Source organism: Erpetoichthys calabaricus, chromosome 1, assembly GCF_900747795.2.
Source record: "Erpetoichthys calabaricus chromosome 1, fErpCal1.3, whole genome shotgun sequence".
Classification (NCBI taxonomy): domain Eukaryota; kingdom Metazoa; phylum Chordata; class Cladistia; order Polypteriformes; family Polypteridae; genus Erpetoichthys; species Erpetoichthys calabaricus.
This window is the reverse complement of record NC_041394.2, coordinates 29,291,657-29,317,679: the sequence shown is the minus strand read 5'-3', so window position 1 is coordinate 29,317,679 and position 26,023 is coordinate 29,291,657. Positions and strand designations below refer to the sequence as shown.

The window sequence follows — 26,023 nt, the reverse complement described above, 5'->3', positions numbered from 1 at the left end:
TACAGCGATCGGATCGTAGCGTGCATTGTTGCAATGTTACTTTTCTCGGTGGCTTATTACATTATGGATGTTTCACATGTTAATTTTTTTCCCTGTGCTTAAAAGACATTAAAAAAGTGTTTCTCAACTGTGACTCCAGAACAACTCAGTACGCAAGCTATATTAAGCGTCAACAACGAAGACTCGCTACACCTTAATGAACAAGTGCTGACACTTATCCCTACTGACGAAGTAACTTTCACCAGCATGGCCTCCATCGTCACAGACGATCCCGCTTTCAGTCACGGACAATTGTATGTTGCTCTCTCCAGAGGTCCATCTTTTCATTCACTCACAGTGGTATCCACAAACCCACCCCATTTGGACAACTGTGTCGTTCAGCAAGTGTTCACCCATCAATACATAATTATGCGGCATATGTTACGCCGCGGGTTGGCTAGTATTATATATACTACTCAAAAAATTAAAGGAACACTTTTTAATCAGAGTATAGCATCAAGTCAGTGAAACCTCTTGGCTATTGATCTGGTCAGTGAAGTAGCAGAGGGGGTTGTTAATCAGTTTCAGCTGCTTTGGTGTTAATAAAATTAACAACAGGTGTACTAGAGGGGCAACAATGAGACGACCCCCAAAACAGGAATGGTTTAACAGGTGGAGGCCACTGACATTTTTCCCTTCTCATCTGTTTTTTCACTAGTTTTGCCTTTGGTCAGTGTCACTACTGGTAGCATGAGGTGATACCTGGACCCTACAGAGGTGGCACAAGTAGTCCAACGTCTCCAGGATGGCACATCAATACGTGCCATTGCCAGAAGGTTTGCTGTGTCTCCCATCACAGTCTCAAGGGCATGGGGGGGAGGGATTCCAGGAGACAGGCAGTTACTCTAAGAGAGCTGGACAGGGCCATAGAAGGTCCTTAACCCATCAACATGACCTTTATCTGCTCTTTTGGGCAAGGAGGACCAGGATGAGCCAAGCCAGAGCCCTACAAAATGACCTCCAGAAGGCTACTGGTGTGAATGTCTCTGACCAAACAATCAGAATGAGGGTGGCCTGAGGGTGCAATGTCCTCTAGTGGGCCCTGTGCTCACTGTCCGGCACTGTGGAGCTTGATTGGCATTTGCCATAGAATACCAGAATTGGCAGGTGCACCACTGGCACCCTGTGCTTTTCACAGATGAGAGCAGGTTCACCCTGAGCACATGTGACAGACATGAAAGTGTCTAGAGAAGCCGTGGAGAATGTTATGCTGCCTGTAGCATCATTCAGCCTGACTGGTTTAGTGGTGGATCAGTGATGGTCTGGCGAAGCATATCAATGGAGGGACACACAGACCTCTACAGGCTAGATCAGGGATCCTCAATCACAGTCCTGGAGGGCCGCAGTGGCTGCAGGTTTTTGTTCTAACCCGGTTGCTTAATTAGAAAGCAATTCTCGCCAGTAATTTCATTTCATGGCTTGTTGGTGCTTTAACTCTGCTATGTCAGGTAATTCTCATATCCTTGATTTTCTTCCCCTTTCTAAGGATATCATCCAAATGATCTGAAGGCTAAAATGGATAAGTAATTCTCAATCCTTCACTTTTTTCTGTTCACTTTCCTTCCAAGTATTTAATTAAAGCAAATAATATATGATAAATACACACAAGTGTAAATGGTAACAAGCTAAATGGAGAAATGCTGGTCTCTTTTGTCATTTGCATGTTATTGCTAATTAGGAGCCATTAAAAACTGTGAATACAGCTGTTTAAGATTATAATAAGCAATAAGGGTTCAAAATTTTAACAAGCAAGACAACTAAAGAGAAGCAGAAATGTTACTTGAGCAATAAGTGCTTCTTGTTAAGCAACGGGGTTGGAGCAAATACCTACAGCCACTGTGGCCCTCTAGGACCATGATTGAGGACCCCTGGGCTAGACAATGACACCTTGACTGCCATTAGGTATTGGGATGAAATCCTTGGACCCATTGTCAGACCATATGTTGGTGCAGTGGGTCCTAGGTTCCTCCCTGTGCACGACAATGCCCGGCGTCATGTGGTGAGAGTATGCAGGCAATTCCTGGAGGATGAAGGAATTGACACTGTTAATTGACCTAAATTTAACAGAGGGACATTGTTTTGGTCCATCCGATGTGGCCAGGTTGCACCTTAGACTGTCCAGGAGCTCTGTGATTCCCTCGTCCAGATCTGGGAGGAGATCCCTCAGGACACCATCTGCCGTCTCATTACGAGCATACAAAATGTTGTCAGGCATGCATACAAGCACGTGGGGGCCATACAAACTACTGAGCACTGAAGTCAATGCGGTGAAGCGAATCATCAAGCTTAAATGCTGACATGGAAATGTGCTTTTCTTCATTCATTTCTTGCATAAGCAGTACAAGCTTCACATATTCCCAACTGTAATGATGTGATATATTTAAAGGTCTCACATATAATCTTCTGTGTCTCTGTTTTATCTTTTTAATCTTTAACATCTTTCTACCCTCAACTAACATCACAACGAAACTGGATGTTGTTTTCTCACACTGCCATCTGGTGGAATCCACCAGATTTACTTAAAGTACCCACACTAGTATAGTTAGCACACTGCATAGCAGCAGACATCACTGTACAAAATCTTAACAAAAGTGTAAATGACTGTATTTGGCAAGCTGATTGAGCAATAATCCATGAAAAAGATGGAACAATGATGTAAGACAAGTTTCTGAAAGCTAATCAAAAATTTCTTAAAATTAAAAAAAAAAAAGTTTGGTGAACAACATCTAATGAGTTCATCCAAAACACTTTGCCAACTTATCATAGTGAGCTGCATCAATTTATTTCAAGAAGATTAAAAAAGCAAGGAAAATGTTCATTGTCTCATACTCGCACACGTCTGGAAACGTTATGCATCGTACTGAACTTCTTTGAAGCAAAAACACGTGTTTCAAATAAGCTACACGGTAAGCATGAAGATTTTCTTGTTTTGTACAGTATGGAAACATGACTAAAGAACAGTATGTTTATTTTTTATAATTACTGAATGCAATAATTTGTTCGCTTTGCAATAGCCAATGTTTTTGAAATTTGCAAATTATCGCAGGTCTCTTTACCACACTGTAAACAGATAAACACATTTTTAATATCTGCAGAAACTCGTGTTTTCCAATAAAGGAGGAAAACTTACCCGTTTAAGAGCCTGTTTTGTTGTTCCACTGCTTGGAACACTGTTGTTCTGAGAGCGTTATGTAGATTAAGAGTGACAGAAAATGTGAAACGCCTTTTTTTTCACGTGCTGAAATAAAATTACTCTAGTTTCTTCTTTTATCGCCTGTTTCAAGCAGTTCTAAAATGCACATTCTTTTTTTACATTTTCACAACTCTGAAATTATGTCGCGATAACAATGGCATTCTACAACCGATCTCAAAACATTGATTAAATTTTCATTTGTAAATTCCTAACATGCACAAGGTCAATGCTTTCTGTGGGCAGGTTTGTAGTTTGTTCTGGTGACTCCATGTTACAGCAGTGGATGAAAAAGTGGCCGTAATGTACAAAGGGTGTATGAATAATGAAAGGAGCTAAAACAATATAAATGACCATCTTTCCAACTTATTAGGTATTGTTTGATCCACAGTAAAAATGCAGTCAGTTTTCAGTAGTCTGGCGCTGTTATAAACCTTGTATGTATATACAACTGAAATGTGCAACTGAGAATTTAACCCAGCTCTTTCAGGTTTAAAGATTTAAGACATATTTTCAGAACTGCAGTTTGAAGTTTAGATTTGTAATTACAGCAGCAAAATTATGCATTAGTGAATATCAATTTACAGTGTAAAATTAGTCAATATGCATAACCTAATGATCCTTTGCTATAAAAGTATTGAGCTCACAAAAGTAATGCCATCCCTGTATAAACTGAGAAGGAGACGCAAAGCAAGGAAAGTACGTGAATTCAAAGACTGAGATTTTGGGCTGAGTTTCTTCTCTTTTGCCGCTTCATCTATCAAGTTGATCACTAATTATAAATATATTTAAAGTAATGCATAAGTGAACACCCATTAAACATATAAAAATATATCTCATTTTAATTATTCTTTCTGCCGAATATCATTTTTTAAAGCCAGTATTTATTTGCTGAACAAGAACTATTGTATTTTATGTAAAGTAGCTAGCAAGTGCTATACAGGTGCTGGTCATAAAATTAGAATATCATGACAAAGTTGATTTATTTCAATAATTCCATTCAAAAAGTGAAACTTGTATATTAGATTCATTCATTACACACAGACTGATGTATTTCAAATGTTTATATCTTTTAATGTTGATGATTATAACTGACAACTAATGAAAGTCACAAATTCAGTATCTCGGAAAATTAGAATATCAATTAAGACCAATGCAAAAAAAAAGGATTTTTAGAAATGTTGGCCAACTGAAAGGTATGAACATGAAAAGTATGAGCATGTACAGAACTCAATATTTAGTTGGGGCTCCTTTGGCCTGGATTACTGCAGCAATGCGGCGTGGCATGGAGTCGATCAGTCTGTGGCACTGCTCAGGTGTTATGAGAGCCCATGTTGCTCTGATAGTGGCCTTCAGCTCTTCTGAATTGTTGGGTCTGGCGTATTGCATCTTCCTCTTCACAATACCCCATAGATTTTCTATGGGGTTAAGGTCAGGTGAATTTGGTGGCCAATCAAGAACAGGGATACCATGGTCCTTAAACCAGGTACTGGTAGCTTTGGCACTGTGTGCAGGTGCCAGGTCCTGTTGGAAAATGAAATCTGCATCTCCATAAAGTTCGTCAGCAGCAGGAAGCATGAAGTGCTCTAAAACTTCCTGGTAGACGGCTGCGTTGACCTTGGACCTCAGAAAACACAATGGACCAACACCAGCAGATGACATGGCACCCCAAACCATCACTGACTGTGGAAACTTTACACTGGACCTCACGCAACGTGGATTCTGTGTCTCTCCTCTCTTCCTCCAGACTCTGGGACCTTGATTTCCAAAGGAAATGCAAAATTTACTTTCATCAGAAAGCAGCAGTCTAGTCCTTTTTGTCTTTAGCCCAGGCTGACGCTTCTGACGCTGTCTCTTGTTCAAGAGTGGCTTGACACAAGGAATGCAACAGCTGAAACCCATGTCTTGCATACGTCTGTGCGTGGTGGTTCTTGAAGCACTGACTCCAGCTGCAGTCCACTCTTTGTGAATCTCCCCCACATTTTTGAATGGGTTTTGTTTCACAATCCTCTCCAGGGTGCGGTTATCCCTATTGCTTGTACACTTTTTTCTACCACATCTTGTCCTTCCCTTCGCCTCTCTATTAATGTGCTTGGACACAGAGCTCTGTGAACAGCCAGCCTCTTTAGCAATGACCTTTTGTGTCTTGCCCTCCTTGTGCAAGGTGTCAATGGTCGTCTTTTGGACAACTGTCAAGTCAGCAGACTTCCCCATGATTGTGTAGCCTACAGAACTCGACTGAGAGACCATTTAAAGGCTTTTGCAGGTGTTTTGAGTTAATTAGCTGATTAGAGTGTGGCACCAGGTGTCTTCAATATTGAACCTTTTCACAATATTCTAATTTTCCGAGATACTGAATTTGGGACTTTCATTAGTTGTCAGTTATAATCATCGACATTAAAAGAAATAAATATTTGAAATACATCAGTCTGTGTGTAATGAATGAATCTAATATACAAGTTTCACTTTTTGAATGGAATTACTGAAATAAATCAACTTTGTCATGATATTCTAATTTTATGACCAGCACCTGTGCAATAGAGCATGGATTTGAATTTGGAGTAAATTTCAATACTGAGAGCATGTGTTTCATTACACTGTGCATTTCAGTACAGAGTTTAGGAGTTATTCATGAATAATGAACCTAACATACAGATACATAAAAGGGTGTTAAGTTTTGATACTAAAATATGAGCAAAAGAATTTCCCAATTCATACCGTTACCAAATGAAGGCAAGAAAGAGAGACAGAACTCTAAGAATGATTGCAAGGAACGCTATACACTGTGTGTCATTCTAAGCTTAAACATATTGTAAGAGCCGCAATGTAAGTGGACCTTTTAATTTAAACAAGAGTAGTTTTTGAATATTTGTAAATGCACCATTGTTAATTTCATGTGTTTCAGTGAGAGTTCATGTGCACATGTGGATATGTGTTGTGTGATTCCAGATGTGAGAGGGTTGAATTTTGGTGGGCAGAATGAAATGGAGCAATACAGACTTTGACCGTGTCTTAATATTTACCAACTGTTATAAGATTAATTTGTCATTGTTGTTCGAAATAAAGTTGTTGAACTTTTAAAAGAAGACTCGCGTCAAGTCTATGCAACAAATTAATTAATTAGAAATTATATCCTGCATACGAAAGGAGAAACGTCATTACACGTGTCATAAATATGATATATTAATATTATATATTCATAAAAAAGTTGTTTGAATTTAAATAGGTAGCTTAATATTCTTGATATGCTTAAATTTCCTCTTTTTTCCTCCCTCAAGAAGAAGCAACACAAAATCGATGCTGTCATAGAATTTAGTAAATAAGGTATTATTATTCTGGACCTCTACTTTGGGATTATTCACTTGATTGTTTGCAAGGCATTGAGGAGTTGAGGGGAAAGCCAGTGATCGATTCTGGGACTATGCGAGTATACACACATACACCCCTTATAGAAGAAAGACGGAGAAACGTCATTACATAAAAAGTCAAAGTCTAGCTCACTTTAGACGTAGTGAAACGGTGAATAACGAGGCTGTATTTAAGAAATGAATACGATGTCATATATTCAAAGGGCACTATTAGAAAAGGAAACTGAAGTCACTAAGATACGTGGTGGACGCGAGTAATTTCAGTATTTCACTGGACTATCGCCAGCAGCACGACGAAACGCTTATGAACAACACTTTGAACTTCGTTAAAGGCTATAAAGTAAGTGAGCTGTTGTTTTATATATGAAGACAGCAATTTTCACAAATTCGTAAAACCGTGAGTGATTTCTAACAATTCTTTAAAAATAAAAAAAATAAAGTTGACTGTATACGGCTTAAGTAAACTGAAACGCTTCTTCGTGCAATAGAACATTCTAGACATCAAATGGACGAGGAGCGATCGGACGTAATTGTTTTTCCGGACCAACACAAGAGGGCAGCAAAGCTCACCCTACGAGCCATGGAACAAAGTTAAATAGGTTTAAAAACCAAAGAAAGGGAAAGTTGGCCCATCTTACTGGAAAAATGAATGAAATTGAGCGTCTTAAGAAAGATGAGAAGAACGTGGACAGTGTGAAAGCAAAAATGTTAAATGTGTTCAGCAAATTATTAGAAAAGTTTGAAGAAATTAATTTTGAAGTTTTAAATATTTTGCCAGAGGCAGATAAGAAGAAGGACCAGATAAGCTGGCACAGACCTAAATATGATCATTTTAAGACATTTATATATAATACCGAACAGTGGATTGTGAAAGCTCAAGAGCAATTGGTTGAAGATGACTTTATTAAGCCAAGTGATGGTATTTCTGAAGTATAAGCATATAGTCTTGGACAAATGAGTGGTCCAGGTTCTGTTGTAGATCATATGTCAAGGGTGTCTGTCACAAGCTCTGCACGAATGAGAATTAAAACTGAACATACAGCCCTCATAGCACGTGCAGCGGTTTTAAGAGAAAAGCAAGAAATTGAATTAGAGGAAGCAAGACTGAAAGTCAAAAAGCAACAGCTGAAACTAGAGGCAGAGATAGCTACCTCCTGTGCAAAGTTGAAAGTATATGAGGAACAAGAAGATGGTCAAGATGATATGAACAGTTATTTTAGATACAAGATATCATCTCATACAGGCACTGTTTATAAAGACAAACGGGACTGTGAAAACTATCTCCTTGAGTCAACCTACAAAAAAGAAAAGGACCTTGGTAAACTTACAGAGACTGTTAAAACCCCTATACATAGTTCTGGATCACTATTGGAGAGAACTTTTAGACCAGCTACCCGACTTCTTGACATCCATCAGCCTGCTGACAGTAACAGAGATCTGTTTCAAGTTATGAAACGTCAAAATGAAATAACAGAGTTGCTTGTAATGCAACAAAACGTGGCTCATCTTCCACAAAGAGAAGTGCCAGTGTTTAGTGGTGATCCCTTGGCCTATAGATTTTTTATTAGAGCCTTCGAACATATTATAGATAAAAAACAAGCAGTTGAGACAAGTTATATTATTTGGAACAATTTAAAAGTGGAGTGCCTCAATACCTGGTATGCAGTTGTGAGCATATGAGTTCAGAAATGGCATACAAAGAAGCAAGGCAATTACTTCAAAGACATTATGGCAATGAGGTAAGAATTGCTACAGCTTATATAGAGAAAGCACTGAAGTGTCCACAGATTAAAGCCGAAGACAGTAAGGCTTTGAATACATGAAGATTGAAGATGTCTGAAGGTTGAAGATGTCTGCTTTTTAATAAGCCACCTATGCATAGCCTTTGGTGTTACCAACCAGAAAATAAAAAGAATGGAACGTATACGCTGTTTTAATTAAAGAATGCGGTCAACAGGGTCAAAACGTGCTGCAAAATGTGCGGCGAAGTGAACTGTGAGTAGCACGGTGCCTGTCTAGTGGAGGAGACGCTGACGGATACGCCCCAAATTCAAATGGGCCGATTGGAAAGCAACTCAGTTTTGAAAATCAAATGTTATTCTTCTCCAGAGTTTTCATTGGACAGACAGAGCATTTCGCAGGGGGGCACGGCTTGTCTCTAGGGGGGCAGTGCCCCCCCAGTCCCCCCCGTGGTCATGCCTCTGCTTAGTAAGGACTGCAAGAAAAGAATGGTATGTCAAGAGTGTTCTCTAAAACACCCAAGTATTCTTCACATCAATAAAAAAGACACTGATGTCACCAGTGATATTCAGTCAATGGGTCATGAAACTTGTGGATATACTGGGGCCAGTGCCAATGAATCTATTCTTGCCATTGTAGCTGTTAAGGTAAAATCAAAAAGAAGTGAAGTGACAGTAAAGACATATGCATTCTTGGACATGGGCAGTACAGCAACATTTTGTTCAGAAGCACTTATGCATCGACTAAATTTAAGAGGCAAGAAAACTGAATTTGTTCTTTGCACTATGGGACAAGAGAAAAAGGTATCCAGTTATATTCTATCAGATCTTGAGGTCTGTGGATTGGAAGAGACAAACTTCATCATACTTACAACCGTATTGACCCAGCCAAAAATACCAGTGAAAAAGGAAAATATACCTAAAAAAGAAGATTTGATAAAATGGCCTTATCTTAAGGAAGTTCGTTTTCCATACATTGATGCAGATGTTGATCTTCTTATAGGAGCAAACTCATATAAGGCCATGGAACCATGGCAAATAATTAATAGCAAAAATGGCAGACCTTATGCAGTCAAGACAACTGTGGGATGGGTGGTAAATGGACCCTTGAGACAAGATGTCAACATTAAAGCAACAAAGGTTGAACAACAAAACTACAGTGTCAATCACATTTCCATGACATCTATTGAAGATTTATTGATTCAACAATTTAATGCAGACTTTCCAGAGAGTGTCTGTGACGATAAACCAGAAATGTCACAAGAAGATCATCAGTTCATGTTGGCTGTATCCAAATCAACACAGTTCATTGATGAACATTACTGTATTGGACTGCCTCGTAGAGATAAAAACATAAAAATGCCCAATAACAGATGCTTGGCTCAACAGCTTAAGGAACAAGTTTAAAAGAAATCGTAATTTTCACAAGGATTATACATCCTTCTTAAAAAACATTTTAGAAGAGGGTTATGCAACAAAGATATCCAAGGAACAACTATACAGAAATGACAACAAAGTATGGTATATTCCCCATCATGGTGTCTATCACCCCAAAAAGAACAAGATTCATGTTGTATTTGATTGTGCAGCATCTTATCAGGGAACTTCACTAAATGATCATTTACGTCAAGGCCCTGATCTTACTAGTACTCTTGTTGGAGTTTTGACAAGATTTAGGGAAGAATCTGTGGCAATGGTTGTTGATATTGAGTCAATGTTTCATCAGGTGAGGGTTCCGGTGGAAGATTCAGACCTTTTGCGCTTTCTTTGGTGGCCAGATGGAATCTTTGTAAAGATCCGGTGGAGTATAGGATGTGTGTACATTTGTTTGGGGCTACTTCCTCACCAAGCTGCTCATGTTTTGCATTCAGATGAATGGCAGAAGAAAGGATTCACATTCACAAAAAGCAGTTGAGACAGTCTTTAAAAATTTTTATGTTGATGACTGTCTGACATCTGTGGCTAACGAAGAACTAGCAATTACTTTGTCAAGGGACCTTAGAGCACTTTGTGAAAGTGGAGGGTTCCATTTGACAAAATGGGCAAGCAATAGTAGGAAGTTACTTCTTTCAATTTCTGATGATGAAAGAGAATTGGATTTAAGCAATGACACTTTGCCATTAGAGAGGGCATTGGGAGTGCAATGGTGTACAGAAAATGATTCATTTAAATTCAAGATACAAGTGCAAGAAAAACCATGTACAAGAAGAGGTATATTATCCATTGTTAATTCTGTTTATGATCCTTTAGGATTTTTGGCACCATTTACTTTATCTGCTAAACTTCTTCTTAGAGAACTTTGCAGAGAGAAATGGGGCTGGGATGAAATTCTTTCAATGGGTAACCAGTCAAAGAGACGGAGGAAGTGGTTAGAAAATATGCAAAAACTTTCCAAATTCAGTGTCAGCAGATGCTTAAAGCCTGTATGATTTGGGTCCACTGTGACAGCTCAGTTGCATCACTTCTCAGATGCCAGTGACCTTGCATATGGCTCCGTATCTTATATTTTGCTGATAAATAAAAATGACCAGAGGCGCTTTTCTTTTCTAATAGGTAAAGCAAGAATGGCACCACTTAAACAGATATCAGTTCCAAGACTGGAACTTACTGCAGCACTTATGGCTGTCAAAATGGATATTATGATGAAACGTGAGCTGCAGCTACCTCTTGAAGAATCCAACTTTTGGACAGATAGCTTAACAGTACTAAAGATACATTGAAAATGACATTGCTCGATTCAAGACATTTGTGGCTAATAGAATCTCCTTTATTAGAGAAGCTACTAAAACTTTGCAGTGGAGATATGTAAACACCTCAATGAACCCAGCTGATCAGGCGTCTAGAGGACTGAAAATGGAGACCTTTATTGATAGTGAAAGCTGGATAAAAGGACCAAGTTTTCTATTGAAATCAAAGAATGAATGGCCATCATGACCAGATCAACCTAATATACTAAATGAGGATGATGAAGAAATTAAGAAAACTGCAACTGTCAAACTAATACATGTTCAAGAAAATAGAGATGTTTTGAATCTGTTCATAGAGCAGTATTCAAGTTGGTTACAATTAAAAAGGGCCATAGCATGGTTAGTGAAGTTTAAAGAGAGTTTGTTACATCTGAGTAGATGGAGAAAACAGATATATAATTTTATCAATCATTCAGAGAATAATCCAGATAAAGCAAAGGCATTGCTCAAGCAAGAGATGATGAAGTTTAAAACAAATTTGAGAATAAAATCTCTTACAGTAGAGGACATAGCCAGAGAAGAACTAGATTTAATTCGCTATGTCCAATTACAACGATACACAGAGGAAATTAATGTTTTGCAGCAAGGAAAATGTTATGTAAAAAAGGGCAGTCATATATTAAAATTAGATCCTCAATTTAAAGATAACGTGTTAAGAGTTGGAGGTTGGCTCAGCAGTTCTGCAATGCCAGTAGAAAGCAAATATCCAGTAATATTGCCTGAAGATCACCATATTTCTACTCTTACTCTCAATCATATCCACCAAGAAACTGGACATTGTGGAAGGTATCATGTACTTGCAAAGCTCCGTGAGAAATACTGGATTCCTTCAGCTAACGCTGCAATAAGAAGAATAGTTTCAGATTGCACCATTTGTAAAAGGCTACATACAAGGCCTGTAAATCAGGAAATGGCAGACTTTCCGGAAGATCGACTATTACTAGACAAGCCGCCATTTACTAATACTGGAGTTGACTATTTTGGGCCTTTTGAGGTAAAAAGGGGACGGGCATTTGTTAAAAGATATAGTATAATATTTACATGCCTTGCTATTAGAGCATTTCATATAAAGGTTGCACGCTCACTTGACACTAGTTCATGTATCAATGCAATACGTCGGTTTATAAGCAGAAGGGGGCAAGTTTCTCTTTTTTACGTTTAGATAATGGTACCAATTTCATAGGAGCTGAAAGAGAGCTGCGAGAAGCACTAAAAAATTTGAATCAGATAGAGACAGAAAAGAAAATGCTAAGTAATGGAGTAAAATGGATATTTAACACACCAACTGCATCCCATCAAGGTGGAGTTTGGGAACGTCAAATTCGTAACATAACAAGGGTTCTTAATTCTGTGTTGAAACAACAAGTGCTAGACGCTAGATGATGAAGGATTGCAAACAGTTTTGTGTGAAGTCGAAGCTATTCTTAATGATAGACCCATATCTCTAATGTCCGATGATCCAAACCATCTACTGTTAATGAAAAGGCAGCCACATATTCCATCTGGCGTTTTCAACAAAGGAGATCTGTACTCACGACGAAGCTGGAGACAAATTCAGTATATGGTAGATTTGTTCTGGTGAAGATGGACAAAAGAATATTTACCAAATTTACAGGAACGTGAGGAATGGTATAGACTAAAGAGAAGCTTTATACAAGGTGATATTGCATTAGTAGTTGATTCTACAGCTCCCAGAAATTCCTGGATTATGGGCCGTGTCATTAAAGTAATGCCAGATTCTAAAGGGACTGTCCATAGTGTTTGTATTAAAATAAAAAGTGGTATACTGGAGAGGCCTATTACAAAATTGTGTTTGTTTTTGAAAGCACCCTAATATTACAATATTCACTTAATTATACTATAATTATTAATTATCATATAAATAGATTGGGTTATTAGGATCTATATTTGTTGTAAGTATACGGCTCTAGTTTATTATATATGCAGCCTGCATATACAATTAGGGGCCGGATATGTAAGAGACGTAATGTAAGTGGACCTTTTAATTTAAACAAGAGTAGTTTTTGAATATTTGTAAATGCACCATTGTTAATTTCATGTGTTTCAGTGAAAGTTCATGTGCGCATGCGAGATATGTGTTGTGTGATTAAAAATGTGAGAGGGTTGCATTTTGGCGGGCAGAATGAAATGGAGCAATACAGACTTTGACCGTGTCTTAATATTTACCAACTGTTATAAGATTAATTTGTTATTGTTGTTCGAAATTAAGTTGTTGAACTTTTAAAAGAAGACTCGCGTCAAGTCTATGCAACAAATTAATTCATTGGAAATTATAACCTGCATATGAAAGAAGGAGAAACATCATTACACATATCATAAATATGATATATTGATATTATATATTCATAAAAAAAGTTGTTTGAATTTAAATAGGCAGCTTAATATTCTTGATATGCGTAAATTTCCTTTTTTTTCCTCCCTAAAGAAGAAGCAACTCTAAATCGATGCTGTCATAGAATTTAGTGAATAAGGTATTATTATTCTGGACCTCTACTTTGGGATTATTCACTTGATTGTTTGCAAGGCATTGAGGAGTTGAGGGGAAAGCCAGTGATCGATTCTGGGACTATGCGAGTATACACACATACACCCCTTATAGAAGCGGGGCACCTTCTGCTGTATCAAAGAATGGTGGCCTGGTCTCTTTAAGGAGCAACAAGTAAGTACCCACTTGTACATGGTAGAATTTGACTGAATATGTGGTGTTGTATTGTAAAACTTTGTAAACTGAGTTTTTAATTTTTTTTTTTTTTAAGTTCTTGCAGAATTCAAGAGGATAACATGTGTCAACCTTAAAACTGCTTTCTTGACATCTCTTGACATGTGGGCACCCTAATTAAAATGTATTGTGCAAAGACTGGAGACCATGCAGAGGAAATGAAATGTTTCCAACAAAAACTTGATGAACAGGTGATTATAACTAGATATTAAACTCATTTAAACCATTCTGAAAGAATGGTATTCAGTTTGAAACTGTTGGAGATTTAAGTAAAATTACATGTACAACGAATACTGAGCATTTAGAAAGATTTTGAGAACCAGAGTCATCATAGAGCCTGAAGAACTGATTATGTAAATTCAGGAGTGAGATAAAATTCTGTTTGAAAAATGTACGTAATAACATCAATCCATCCATTTTTCAACCTGCTGAATCCGAACACAGGGTCAGGGGGGTCTGCTGGAGCCAAGCCCAGCCAACACAGGGCACAAGGCAGGAACCAATCCTGGGCAGTGCGCCAACCCACCACAAATGTAATAACATGCTAATTGAAAATCTAATGGTTTTTCCATCTTGCAGACAAAAGACATAATATCTCATAGAAAGGCTACAGCTATATGGGTCTTGCCATCATATCTTCGGGAGCATGAATGTATTGCAAAGACCTGTTTGGTGAGTTTTCAGTAATATTACTTTGATTCTCAATACAACTTTTGCGTTCATTTTAATTAACTTGCTATTTAAGACTCAGACCCCTCAATTGTTTCATTTTTCCTTAATTAGTAGCTAAATAATAATGACACAAAATGGACCAATACATGACCTGCTAACCTGTGTCCATCATGCAATATCTGAAAATAAAAAAAGATAAAGGGCTGAGTAATGTTGATCTGCTTGGGTCCACAAAACATTTTGACAGTTATCTTAGAAAAAAGAAAAATAAAGTCAATCCGTTGGTAGTCAGTCAGTCAGTCAGTCATTCTCCAACCTGCTATATGCTAACACAGGGTCAGGGGGGTCTGCTGGAGCCAATCCCAGGCAACACAGGGCGTAAGGCAGGAACCAATCCCGGGCAGGGCGTCAACCCACCGCAGAAGAAACATACAAAGTTTTGAAAATGTCTGCTGTGGTACAATGAGAGCACCAATAAGCCAAGAAATTATACAATGGGTTTTATTAACAACTAGCAAAATACCCGCGCTTCGCAGCGGAGAAGTAGTGTGTTAAAGAGGTTATGTAAACATATATATACATATACATATATACATATATATATACATATCTACATATACACATATCTACATATACATATATATATACACATATGAACATATATATATACACATACATATACACACATACATAAACACACACATTCTCCTACTTGCATCGGCATTCACAGGCATTACTAATCATTCTGTAAGTATCCCTTAATAGACCTTACTAATCAACTATCATTACAAAATCTAACGTGGTTTGTGCTCTTCATAATGAAAACAGTTTGCATTTACTTTTTTAATAAAAAGAGAGCTTTTAAGCCTGAGAAATCACCCCATAAATGCACATGTTTAATTGCACATGTGTTAATATGTATGCTTACACAGTATTAAACCCACCAAGACATGGATTTGTTTAACCCTTTAACCGCCAACTCCCTAAATATTCCCCACGCCAGGCGAAATCTGAACAATTTTCATTTTTTTACTTTTTTACATTTATTCAAGCAGTATTGACCACTAAATGTTGTGCAAGTTCTAGAAATGGGCAAACACATACAACTGGAGTACCAGTTATCCATCCAAATGGTGCACCCATTGTCCAATAGTGATAGGGCAAGGTACACAACAATTTTCTCTGAAAGTCCAAAGTCCTTACATTCATCTGGCAACACTGCTGAAATACTACTCATAGGATCCTCTTTGCCAGTGTATACACGAAATCTATAAATGCAACCTGAATTCTCAGCTAAGCAAAACATCTTGATACCAAACCGTGCCCTTTTCAATGGTAGATACTGTCGAAACTGTAAGCGGCCCTTCCACAACAATAAACTTTCATCAACTACAACTGACGGTCCTGGCATGTAGGGCAACTGAAATGTTTCAAATAAATGGTCAATCAAAGGACGTAGCTTGAACAAGCGGTCGCGGTTTGGATCTTTCTTATCTGGCTCATTTCTGTCGTCATTCAAATGAAAGAATTTCAGCAGCAAAGAGAATCGGTTACGTTTCATGATAGCTGCAAAAATAGGTGTTGCATACATAGGATCTGTAGACCAGTACATCTCAATATCTGGTTTTCTGATTATTCCCATCAACATCAAAATCCCAATGAATTTTTTCATTTCGTTTTCATCAGTGTCTACCCAAGCATGAACACGGGAATGTGGAGGTAAATTGGGATTTTTCTCAATAAACTGTGCTGCATACAGATTTGTCTGATGAACAAAATGTCTGATCAAATCAGGTGACACAAACAGCTCATAAAACTGCTCAGCAGTATAATTGTTTACATCAACAGTAAAGCCACACGTTGCCTCAAACGGATGCAGAAAAGGTAGTTCACCACGGGAAGCAGTCCAGTTGAGATGCTGGGGATACACCCACTCATCGCCGTCATCCGATGCGTCTTCATTCACAGTATCATGCAGCGCACGTTGCTGCTCATCATTGTCGCTAAAATCTTCTTCAGAACTGCTACAATCATGATCAGAATTGTCCAAAATCGCCTGCAAAGCCTCACTTGAAGTCAGTTTACGTTTCGCCATATTCACAGCTGTCACTTCCGAATCACGTCACATAACTGGCCAAAACAACCACAGAGTTGTCGAAATACAATGTAGTAATAATACCCACGCCAAACCATCAGTTATACTATGCGCCAGGCATTCATATAACCATAGGCAAATGTGCCGGATAATTCCCACAGTATGGCGTTAGCAATAAAACAACGATGCCAGATATATCCGGCAGAGGGCGGTTAAGGGGTTAAATCAAGGTGCTGTGCTACCTTCTTCCAGATCGGCCCCAAGGCGTTTCACGTGATTACGTAGGAGGCGACTCCGCCCCCGTCCATTACAGTATATGGACAAAAAATAGGTTCCAGTCATGCCCGTTACGCTTTGAATTTCGAAATGAAACCTGCCTAACTTTTGTAAGTAAGCTGTAAGGAATGAGCCTGCCAAATTTCAGCCTTCCACCTACACGGGAAGTTGGAGAATTAGTGATGAGTCAGTCAGTCAGTCAGTCAGTCAGTCAGTCAGTGAGGGCTTTGCCTTTTATTAGTATAGATACGAATTGGCTTCTAATTAAGAAACTGTTTTTTGTGAAACTGGTTGGAGTCTGAGCGTCTGACTGAACTGGTCATCTGTTGGCTTGTTTCACATCTCATTTTTGTTTGGCTGCCACTTAAGGGAAAAAAAGCAATTCAAAAGACTGAACCATAAAAAACAAGACAATTAAAATAAAGGGAAAAGAAGTTAATTAGCAGGAGAACTGGTCACTAATTGAGAAAAGGGTTAGAGTGAAAATCTGCTGCCTCAATAGTTCTCCAGGACCGGAGTTGGACACCCCGGTATAGAAATCTAACTTCACAGGCTAGACTGTTATTGGATGACATAAATTAGAAGGATATTACCTGCTTATGGTCATACAGCAGGTTCCTTGAATTTTATTGTTGCAACAGAAGACTTTACTTTCAGATAGTGTGTGTTGTATTTTGATATCCTTGGTGTTTTGATGTTAATAATTCTGTCAAATGAACAGTAACGTAAATTACCAATAGCACTGAAATGGGTTAGCAAAAGCCTTGTTACAGTAACGTTTTGAGAAAGAGGCAATTTTGAGGTGAGGACTTTTTAATGTCAAACTTTTACATAAAACTGTGTTGTTGCACACACCCAGTCTAAAAACATTATTGATTTTCAAATATAGGTTACCATTTCATTAAATGATTTTGTCTCTTTGATTTTTAACCTAGAATACTGATCCAAAGAGTTCCTACTCTAGAGGAGTTAACTGGAGCATTCCTGAAGTGATGGAGGATGACAACACACTACTTCAGACATGTATGTATTTGGCCATCATATTGGAGGAAATAGTGGTCATTGAAGACCTTTGGGATTTCACCAATACTTTTATGGTGCTTTTTGGACTCGTCTTTGCTCTGAATATTGGTTATCTGAAAGGGCTCAAATATATGTTTGAAGCAGTGGAGAACATCTTTGTGGGTTTGAGAAATAAGTGCAGCAACAGAGTTCAGTTGCCAAAGAATAAACTGTTCAAGGATAGACCTTGTTCTAGATAAGGAAACATCTCTTCTGAGTTTGTATGTTCATAGATTACTGTCCTGCAGAATGTGTTAAATGTACTTAAAAAATATTTCTTATAGCTAGTGCACTGTTCACACCATTCCGTGCATTTATTTTCTGCATTTCTCAAGGATGCAATCAAAAATGTGTGTGAGATATATAAATAGTTCCTTGTGAACCTGTTTGCAGAGTACCATGTGTTTCAAAAATTGTGTGAATGTTATATAGAATATGGAGACAGAGCGGAATAGTGGTGGTTGTTAGCTATGCTCATGCAGTTGTTTTTTTTGTCTGATTATCTTGAGTATTACTTGACAGTTTTTGGGCTAGATACACAACTTTTTTGAAAAACAAAAACATGACAGCAGAATTTGTTTTTTGTTTAATGCATTAGTTGATACTGTGACTAATTACAGGCTACTGATGATGATTTGCAGAATGTACAATAAAAATTATATTTTGTTTACTGTACTTATATGACCTGTTTGGTATTGACTGATTTCTTTGGTTTAACTTTAACTTTAACTTTCCAATGTTAGCGCAAGTAAATATTTCTTTTTAGTGCTAACAACTGACTGTTAGTAAATATAACTAAATAAACAAACAGTTGAGCCAACTAAAAAAAAAAAAAACTATTGGAAATTGGCACTAAGATTGTTTTTTTTTTGTTGGTCAAGCTTTAAATGTTCACAGTGAGCTCAGACTCACGAGTTGCGTAGCGTTAAGTATTTCCATGGCCTTATGTGACATCTGCTGTGTGCCATTAGAGGCTTTCAGCCTGCATTCTAACTTCAATAGCGTGCAGTGTTTAAAGGTCTTTGGACCTGGAGGGCATAGTGGCTGCATTTGCTGTAGTCAAAGCCAGAAACAAAGTGATTTGAAAGTTACAGTAATACCTTACAAGCTATTTTTGTTTATAAAATTTCTACTATGTTCTGTTGATTTTTTAAATATTACAATGTGTAATTTGTATTTATTTTTATTACCATATACACCTTATATTTTTTGCAGATTATTTAGTTTATCATTTATTTAAATGTTTAAATTTTACTTTATTCTGTTATCGCTTTTCTATACAAATGTATTTATCACAGTTTTTTGTTTAATCTGTTTTTAACAAAATTAAAATCAATTGTGTTTATTAAATCCGCCCTTATTAATTTAGACTTTGCTCTAAAATAATAATGTAATAACCGTCTTTTATTTAGGCATAATCAAAATATCCCAAAAAAGTAAAAATGCCTCAAGCAACTATTTAATGTACTTCAAAGTGCTTTACAAAATGTCAAAGAAATAGAGGCAAGAAATAGAGTCATTAGGTGGCACAGTGGGTAGCGCTGCTGCCTCGCAGTTGGGAGACCTGGGGACCTGGGTTCGCTTCCCGGGTCCTCCCTGCGTGGAGTTTGTATGTTCTCCCGTGTCTACAGCAGACCCCCGTGACCCTGTGTTCGGATTCAGCGGGATGGATAATGGATGGATATTACAGTGCCTCTTGTTCTAAGTAATAGCACTACAGCACTCAACTATTCTGTGCCACTTACAAATCATAATAGCAACATAATACTGCACAGAAAATAAGCCATAAAACTTAATATAATATGAACACGACTTTTAACAACCCATACAAAAAAGAGGAAGCAATAACTGTACTAATTTCCCCAGCTAAAATAGAAAATGAAAACCCAAGTTTATTTTAAACAATATAATGAGGGTACGTTAATATGAACACATTTCACCAATCCTTCGGTCACTTCATTGGCTCCCTATCCATCTCCGTATCGAATTAAAACTCTGTTTACTCACCAGTGTATCCATGGAAATGCTCCACAATATCTCAAGGAACTCCTTATACTACAATCCACTGCAAGAAAACTCCGTTTTGCAAATACCTATACCGCCTTCGCCTCCCTGTGACCAAACTTCATACAATGGGTGGCCGAGCCTTTGTAGCCGCTGCTCCACGGCTCTGGAATGCCCAACCAGAGAGCCTAAGAAAACAGCAGATTGTCGGCTGTTTTAAAAAAAACAGCTAAAGACGTTTCTATTTAGGAAAGCTTATTAACAAGAATGCTGTAATTATTGTTGTTCTATCTCTGTTTTTATCTTGCTTTGCTTTTGTTTAAATTTTTTATGTAGCACTTTGAGATTTAGGCTATACTGCTAATGTAAAGTGCCCTATAAATAAAATGCATTATTATTATTATTTTTAACCCAAACAGAAGAAAACTATAAAATTAGCTTTATTCTTTGTACTTCAACAAGAAAGCCAGATATTGCACTTATCTTAAACAATTGCTAGAGCGAAGGTCTTTTCAGCTCCCTGAGAGGTCGGAAGTACAGACACACGTCATTGCGTTCGGCTGCCTCCTACAAGCTCAATCAAGTAGCTCTTCAGGCACGGTTAAAACCCAACAGTTTTGCTAAAACCGCAAGCTCCAACTTAATCTTCTTCCCGTAGAGTCTGAACCAATGGCTCACTTCAGACACGGTTGAAACCGTAAACCCCGACTCAGTCCTTGCCGCATATTATCAACTCCGCTGCCATTTAGGAGCACTTCACGTACAGGCTCGCTCTGCACTCTTTTTCTGTCTGATCCAGCTTTTACCTTTTCGATGCTTCTTCCTATATATCCAAACCCAATCACACGAGGGGAAAACCACTTTCTTGTGCTGACTATCACCTAAAGCATCTGCCAAATGCTGGTGGATAAAAACCGTTCGTCACAATACTTTTTACCATGTTTAGACTCGGGCGGAGGTGAGTCGGAGTGACCCACTGAGTTTTTTTTTTTTTTTTTAACGGGGGATTGGGCTCTATGCAGGGTCCCCTGAACCGCCTCTTCCTTTTAGTAATATGAGGTGGCCCGCTATACAATACAAATTTTAGCTTTATGTACATATTAAAAATATTTTCAAAGACCAAAGAACCAATTTCATTTGCAAAGAACAATTCCCAGAATGAAATGAGTCTTTGTCAAGCAATGGTTCCATGAGTAACCACACAAAACAGTAAGGGGCCATTTTTAGAACAGTATTTTCAACAGGGAGACCTTCGCTCGCACTAAAATATTTTACTAACGTTTCTCTAATGTACATCTGCACTTAATTTATTTTATTTATTTATTGGTTTGTTTGTTTGCTTGCTTGTTTATTTGTTTGTTTGTTTTTTGTCGGACCCGGGAGTAACCTCATGTAGTCTGTAAAGCAACCACCCTGTTGTGCAGGGGCGGACTGGCCATTAGAGCATTTGGGCAAAGTCCGGTGGACCGCGGACTCTGGTCTGGTCAAGGGCCAGCCGTTTCATGAAATAAATGTTATGTACTGGTTACTGTTTGACATTAAAATTAATTTTCTAAACTACTAAACATTATCTGTCCGGTACTGCGATTTATATAGTCCTATATGATGTACCGTATTACGTCATCAAGTTGTTTTAGTTGTCAGTACACAACATTGCAGCGAAACATTTTGTCAAAACTGCATGGCCTTTTGCCGATTTCTGTTTCGATACCTCTACATTTCGGTTAGCATATACATTAATGCAATAAATTTTATCTCATATCTAGTATTTAAATTCTTCGGTACTAATAATTAGTTTAGATTATGTGTTATGTATTTTATTGTTCTCTGGTAGTCGGCGTGAGCGATAATTAGTGGATTTCGGCTGCGAGTATTAGTATGATGAAATAAAGTTATAAAGCACAGGATAGGAATTTTTCATATTAGGACGGAACATTTATAGTTTATCGTTAAGTTAATGGAACATTTCAATCATGTGAGGTTTACATTATAACCTCGGTTATAATTTATTGCATTGTAAATAAGCAGTTTGATTATCGAGTTGAAAATAACTGTTTCATACCTGTAATCACTTACTTTGCTTTAGACCGTATATTGTTGATGATGTGGCTGCTAAAAGCAGCGAACTGCGTAAACTACTAACCTAATAGGATACTGGCACTTGGACATGACATTGACATTTGGCATGTACTTCAAAAACGTGTAAGCCGTGCTACTAAATTTTTATTTTTCATTAAATTTTATTTCTAAGCATGTCGTCATATTTTAAGTTGTGTCTAAACCACAATGTACAGATTAAGTTTGACAACAGTTTAAATAGAGTTCATATCATAGGCTCATAGCAAGTAGCGAGCTGCATACTCATCACAAATTTTAAGAAAATTACAATTAATAATGGGACGAGTGGGTCAACCTCGTCACCTCACTCGTTGAAGGATGTTCGGTCGGTTTTGAGACGCAATCCGCTCCTGCTGTTGTGTAAATACGGTTTGGACTAACACTGTATTTTTGTCCGAGAGTATAGAAGTTAAGTGCGCGATAAAAACTACTTTCTCACGCGATATTGGGGAATAAAGAAATGTTTAAATTAGACAAACAACTTATTATTATTATTATTGGTAACGTATCTTACTTGTCCATTAATCAAAGAATAATTTCGCTAGTGTTTTAGGGCTTAACAATATAGCCATTCCCTTCTCCTTTAGTTAATGGAGAGCGACCAGATAGTAAACTAGACAAACTGAATAGTCTCCTCTCGTTTTTAAATGTATGTAATTGTAATCAGTTAATAAGAAGTTCGAGTTTTTCAGCCTGACTTAATGGTTGGTTTAAAAGTCTAAGTGGTTTAGCACTCGTGATCCTGCATCAGCGCCTGGTTTGGATAACAAGAGCAAAACTCTTACCAAAATCCCCGGAGATTCTCACAAACAGCGGCGATGCAGCCCTCCCGGCAAACACGTCAGCCTGCTGCACCAGCGCCTCCTGCACCGCGTCGTAGCCGACCAGAACCACCACACGCTGGGGACCCATCTGCACCGTCATCACGGGTCCATAGGTCTCGCTCATCTGTAAGGAAAAAAACACCAGAGTGTGGTGATATATTTTGCTTAAAAAGATTTCAGCGCGAAATAAAGTAACTGTTATTTTTTTTTAAAAAAAAAGGATAGTAACCTTTATAAAACTTTCATGTGGAGTTTTGCCGTTCACCTGCAGCAAGTTACCGATTAAAGGGAGTGGGGTCGGACCGGGGGGCATCGTAGCGTAACGAGCCGAGTCTCTCTGGACGAACAAGTACAGCAGACCCACGACGATCAAACCCAGAACTAGCGTGCAGGCGAGCTCCATGTTTGAGTATGTTATAAAAATGATCTCGTGTTTGAGAAGAGAGACTGCTCTGTAAATAGGAAAAGAGCGCCCTGTCATGGAATGTGCTTTTGTGCCAGCTGTTCTTTGTTACCTATTTTAATACACCTTTTGTATTTGCGCATAGCGATTCCATAGATTTGTGTAATTCGAGTTCACCCGCGATTACTTCAAAAACTATCGAGTTCTGCACCGATTGCCTGCGACCTTGAACTGAATTAAATTGATTAGAATGTTAAATTGGAGGGTTTTGGACAAACCCAAAACATACATTTTTATTTGTATTCTTCTATATACTATTAAGGGCACCAGGGGTTACACCAGAGCCCCAGACACCAGACAAAACTCAGCGAAACACAAATTTAGGTAAAATAAAATGTTTACTGTGTAATGTGCAATAATTCCCTTACAAGATTAAATCAATCCACCCTAATAATAATAATGTACACAACTGGTCACCTGCTGTCTCCTTCCACCACTTCTCAATGAGTTGTGTAACTCCTACACACTCTGACTCCCTTATGAAGATGAGGTAACATCTTTTAGGAAACACATGGGAAGCACTTCCATTCCAGGCCAAAATCCCCAAAGTAGAAGTAATGTTTCCCTGCAGTGCCTCCTGGTGGCACCGAAGTACCCCAACAGGGCTGCTTCTCAAGTATATAGCTCCCAATATGCCCTGTGGGTGTACAAATGGGAGTTCCACCAGAAGGATGCTGCCACATTGTGTATAGTGGGAATACATGGCCCAGGCAAGCAGCCTCCTTCTGTGCTTCCATTTTGGCCTCCCAACTGGGAAAAGTATCAGCAATCAACCTGGCTAGGATGCCTGTCCATCCACATACTTCTGTTTATGGCCTCTAGGTTGTGTAGTGAATTAACCTCAATCCATGTTGAGATGCCAATTCATCCACTCCAGACACTTACACTATGCATCTTATATCTCGATGCAGAGGTCTATACAAACATAAATTGAATTGAAGATGTACTCTAAAAATCCCAATTCTTTAATGGTGAGTTACAGGGTTGTGTAGTTCCTTGCGTTGCAATTGATTGACAAAGCAAACCATTGTATTATGTGAAGGGTTCCTTGCATATGAACTTGGTTCTTTGGACTTTGATAAGGTTCTTAATTGGAGGACAAAACGCAGATCCTAAATGTATAGTAGCAGGTTACTGGTAGATCAAGAAAACCTGAACTTTGTTATTATATGCAGAAAGAGTCATTCTAAAATCAGGAACTCATTGACATCCGGCGCCGCCGTGAGTGGCAGCCTTTTCAGCAGCTCCGTGTGAATTTCCCATTGGGATTAATAAAGTATCTATCTATCTATCTATCTATCTATCTATCTATCTATCTATCTATCTATCTATCTATCTATCTATCTATCTATCTATCTATCTATCTATCTATCTATCTATCTATCTATCTATCTATCTATCTATCTATCTATCTATCTATATGGTTCTCCCTATGGCATCACTCTCAAAAACCATTGGGACATTTGTTTTCAAGACTGTGTATTCATTTTGATTGAATTTCACGTATTGTTTGACTTGATGTTATTTTGGATGAATAGGATAGGACAAGATTGCCAAGCTTTCTTTGTCTGAAGGGTCTGTTCTTGTCAAAATACATGTAATGTGCTATTAATTGAAATGTTTGCCAGTCCATAATTGATTTCTGCCTTGCCACTAGTGCTGCCCCGATAGGTCGCATTTCACTGTGGTCCTGGACTGGATATGTGAGTTGGAAAATACATGGATGACCTTTAAGTAAGACTTTATTAAGAAATAAACAGTGTCCCTATAATATTACTCACACAATAGGGATCAGTTAGTAAAATTAGATTAGTTCAGTCATGTTAACTAACTGCATGGTGATGAAAAGATCATTTATCCTACACTGAGTACAAAAAAGAAACCATGCCACCCAGGTTTCTTTCTTGATGTCTAATTTTTATGTATGGGTGGCACTGCTGCCTCACAGATCTAGCATCCTGTGTTTGTATCTCACAGTTTGTCATTGTTCATGTAAAGTTTGCACTTTCTCCCATTGTCTGCATGACTTTTTCTCTGGGTACTCCAGTCTTCTTCTCATATCCTAAAAGTCATGCAGATTTGGAAAGTTGTTGGTGTAGAATTAAGCCAGTATTAGTAGGTGTGTGAACAGGCCCTGCAAAATACTGGCACACTATACAAAGTTGTCAATGATCAAGAATAAGTTCTCACACCTAGGAACCTTGAATTGAACTTAGTAAGAATGCCACATTATATTTTTTGCATTCATTCTTAGCTGGTAAATTAGACAGGAATTAGAGATTTTTACTGTTTTAAGAATTAACAATTCTTGTGTATGAGTGCCACAGTGGCATAATGGCCAGTTTGACAGATGTGGGAACCAAGGCTCTGATTTTACACATCCTCCCAGCATTAAATTAGCTGCCAATTCTAAACTGGACTGATGTGAGTGAATGTGAGTCCATGCATGAGTGTTCCTGAGTGGTCTCCTGTACTGGGTTGGTTGTTTTCTCACATTTGGCATTCCACTTTAGAATTGTATTAAATAGCTTGAAAAATTATGGGTTTTGAATTTAGTTGCCACAGTAGCATAGCAGTTACTGTGGCTTCCATTACTGATCCAGGACCTGGGTTTAATCACTGACTGTATGAAGTTATAGATTCTGTCCATGCTTGATCTTTCCGCCCATATCCTAAAAGTGTCCAA

At 38.1% G+C, this 26,023-nt stretch overlaps 1 protein-coding gene across 2 annotated transcripts in view; it reads right to left on the bottom strand.

The window, feature by feature from the left end:
* The window catches only part of LOC114648030 (cytochrome P450 2C20-like), a 115,700-nt gene extending 92,378 nt beyond the window's left edge, over positions 1-23,322 (bottom strand). The window contains exons 1-2 of one of the 2 annotated variants that reach the window (XM_028796813.2): positions 23,104-23,322; positions 22,836-22,998 (exon numbers count right to left, since the gene is read on the bottom strand). In XM_028796813.2, coding sequence (XP_028652646.1) covers positions 22,836-22,998; positions 23,104-23,277 — 337 coding nt within the window. In that variant the 5' untranslated portion in view covers positions 23,278-23,322. The remainder of the gene's footprint in view (positions 1-22,835; positions 22,999-23,103) is intronic. The other variant, XM_051936540.1, reaches the window with a different exon arrangement.
* Between the last annotated feature and the right edge of the window lie 2,701 nt (positions 23,323-26,023).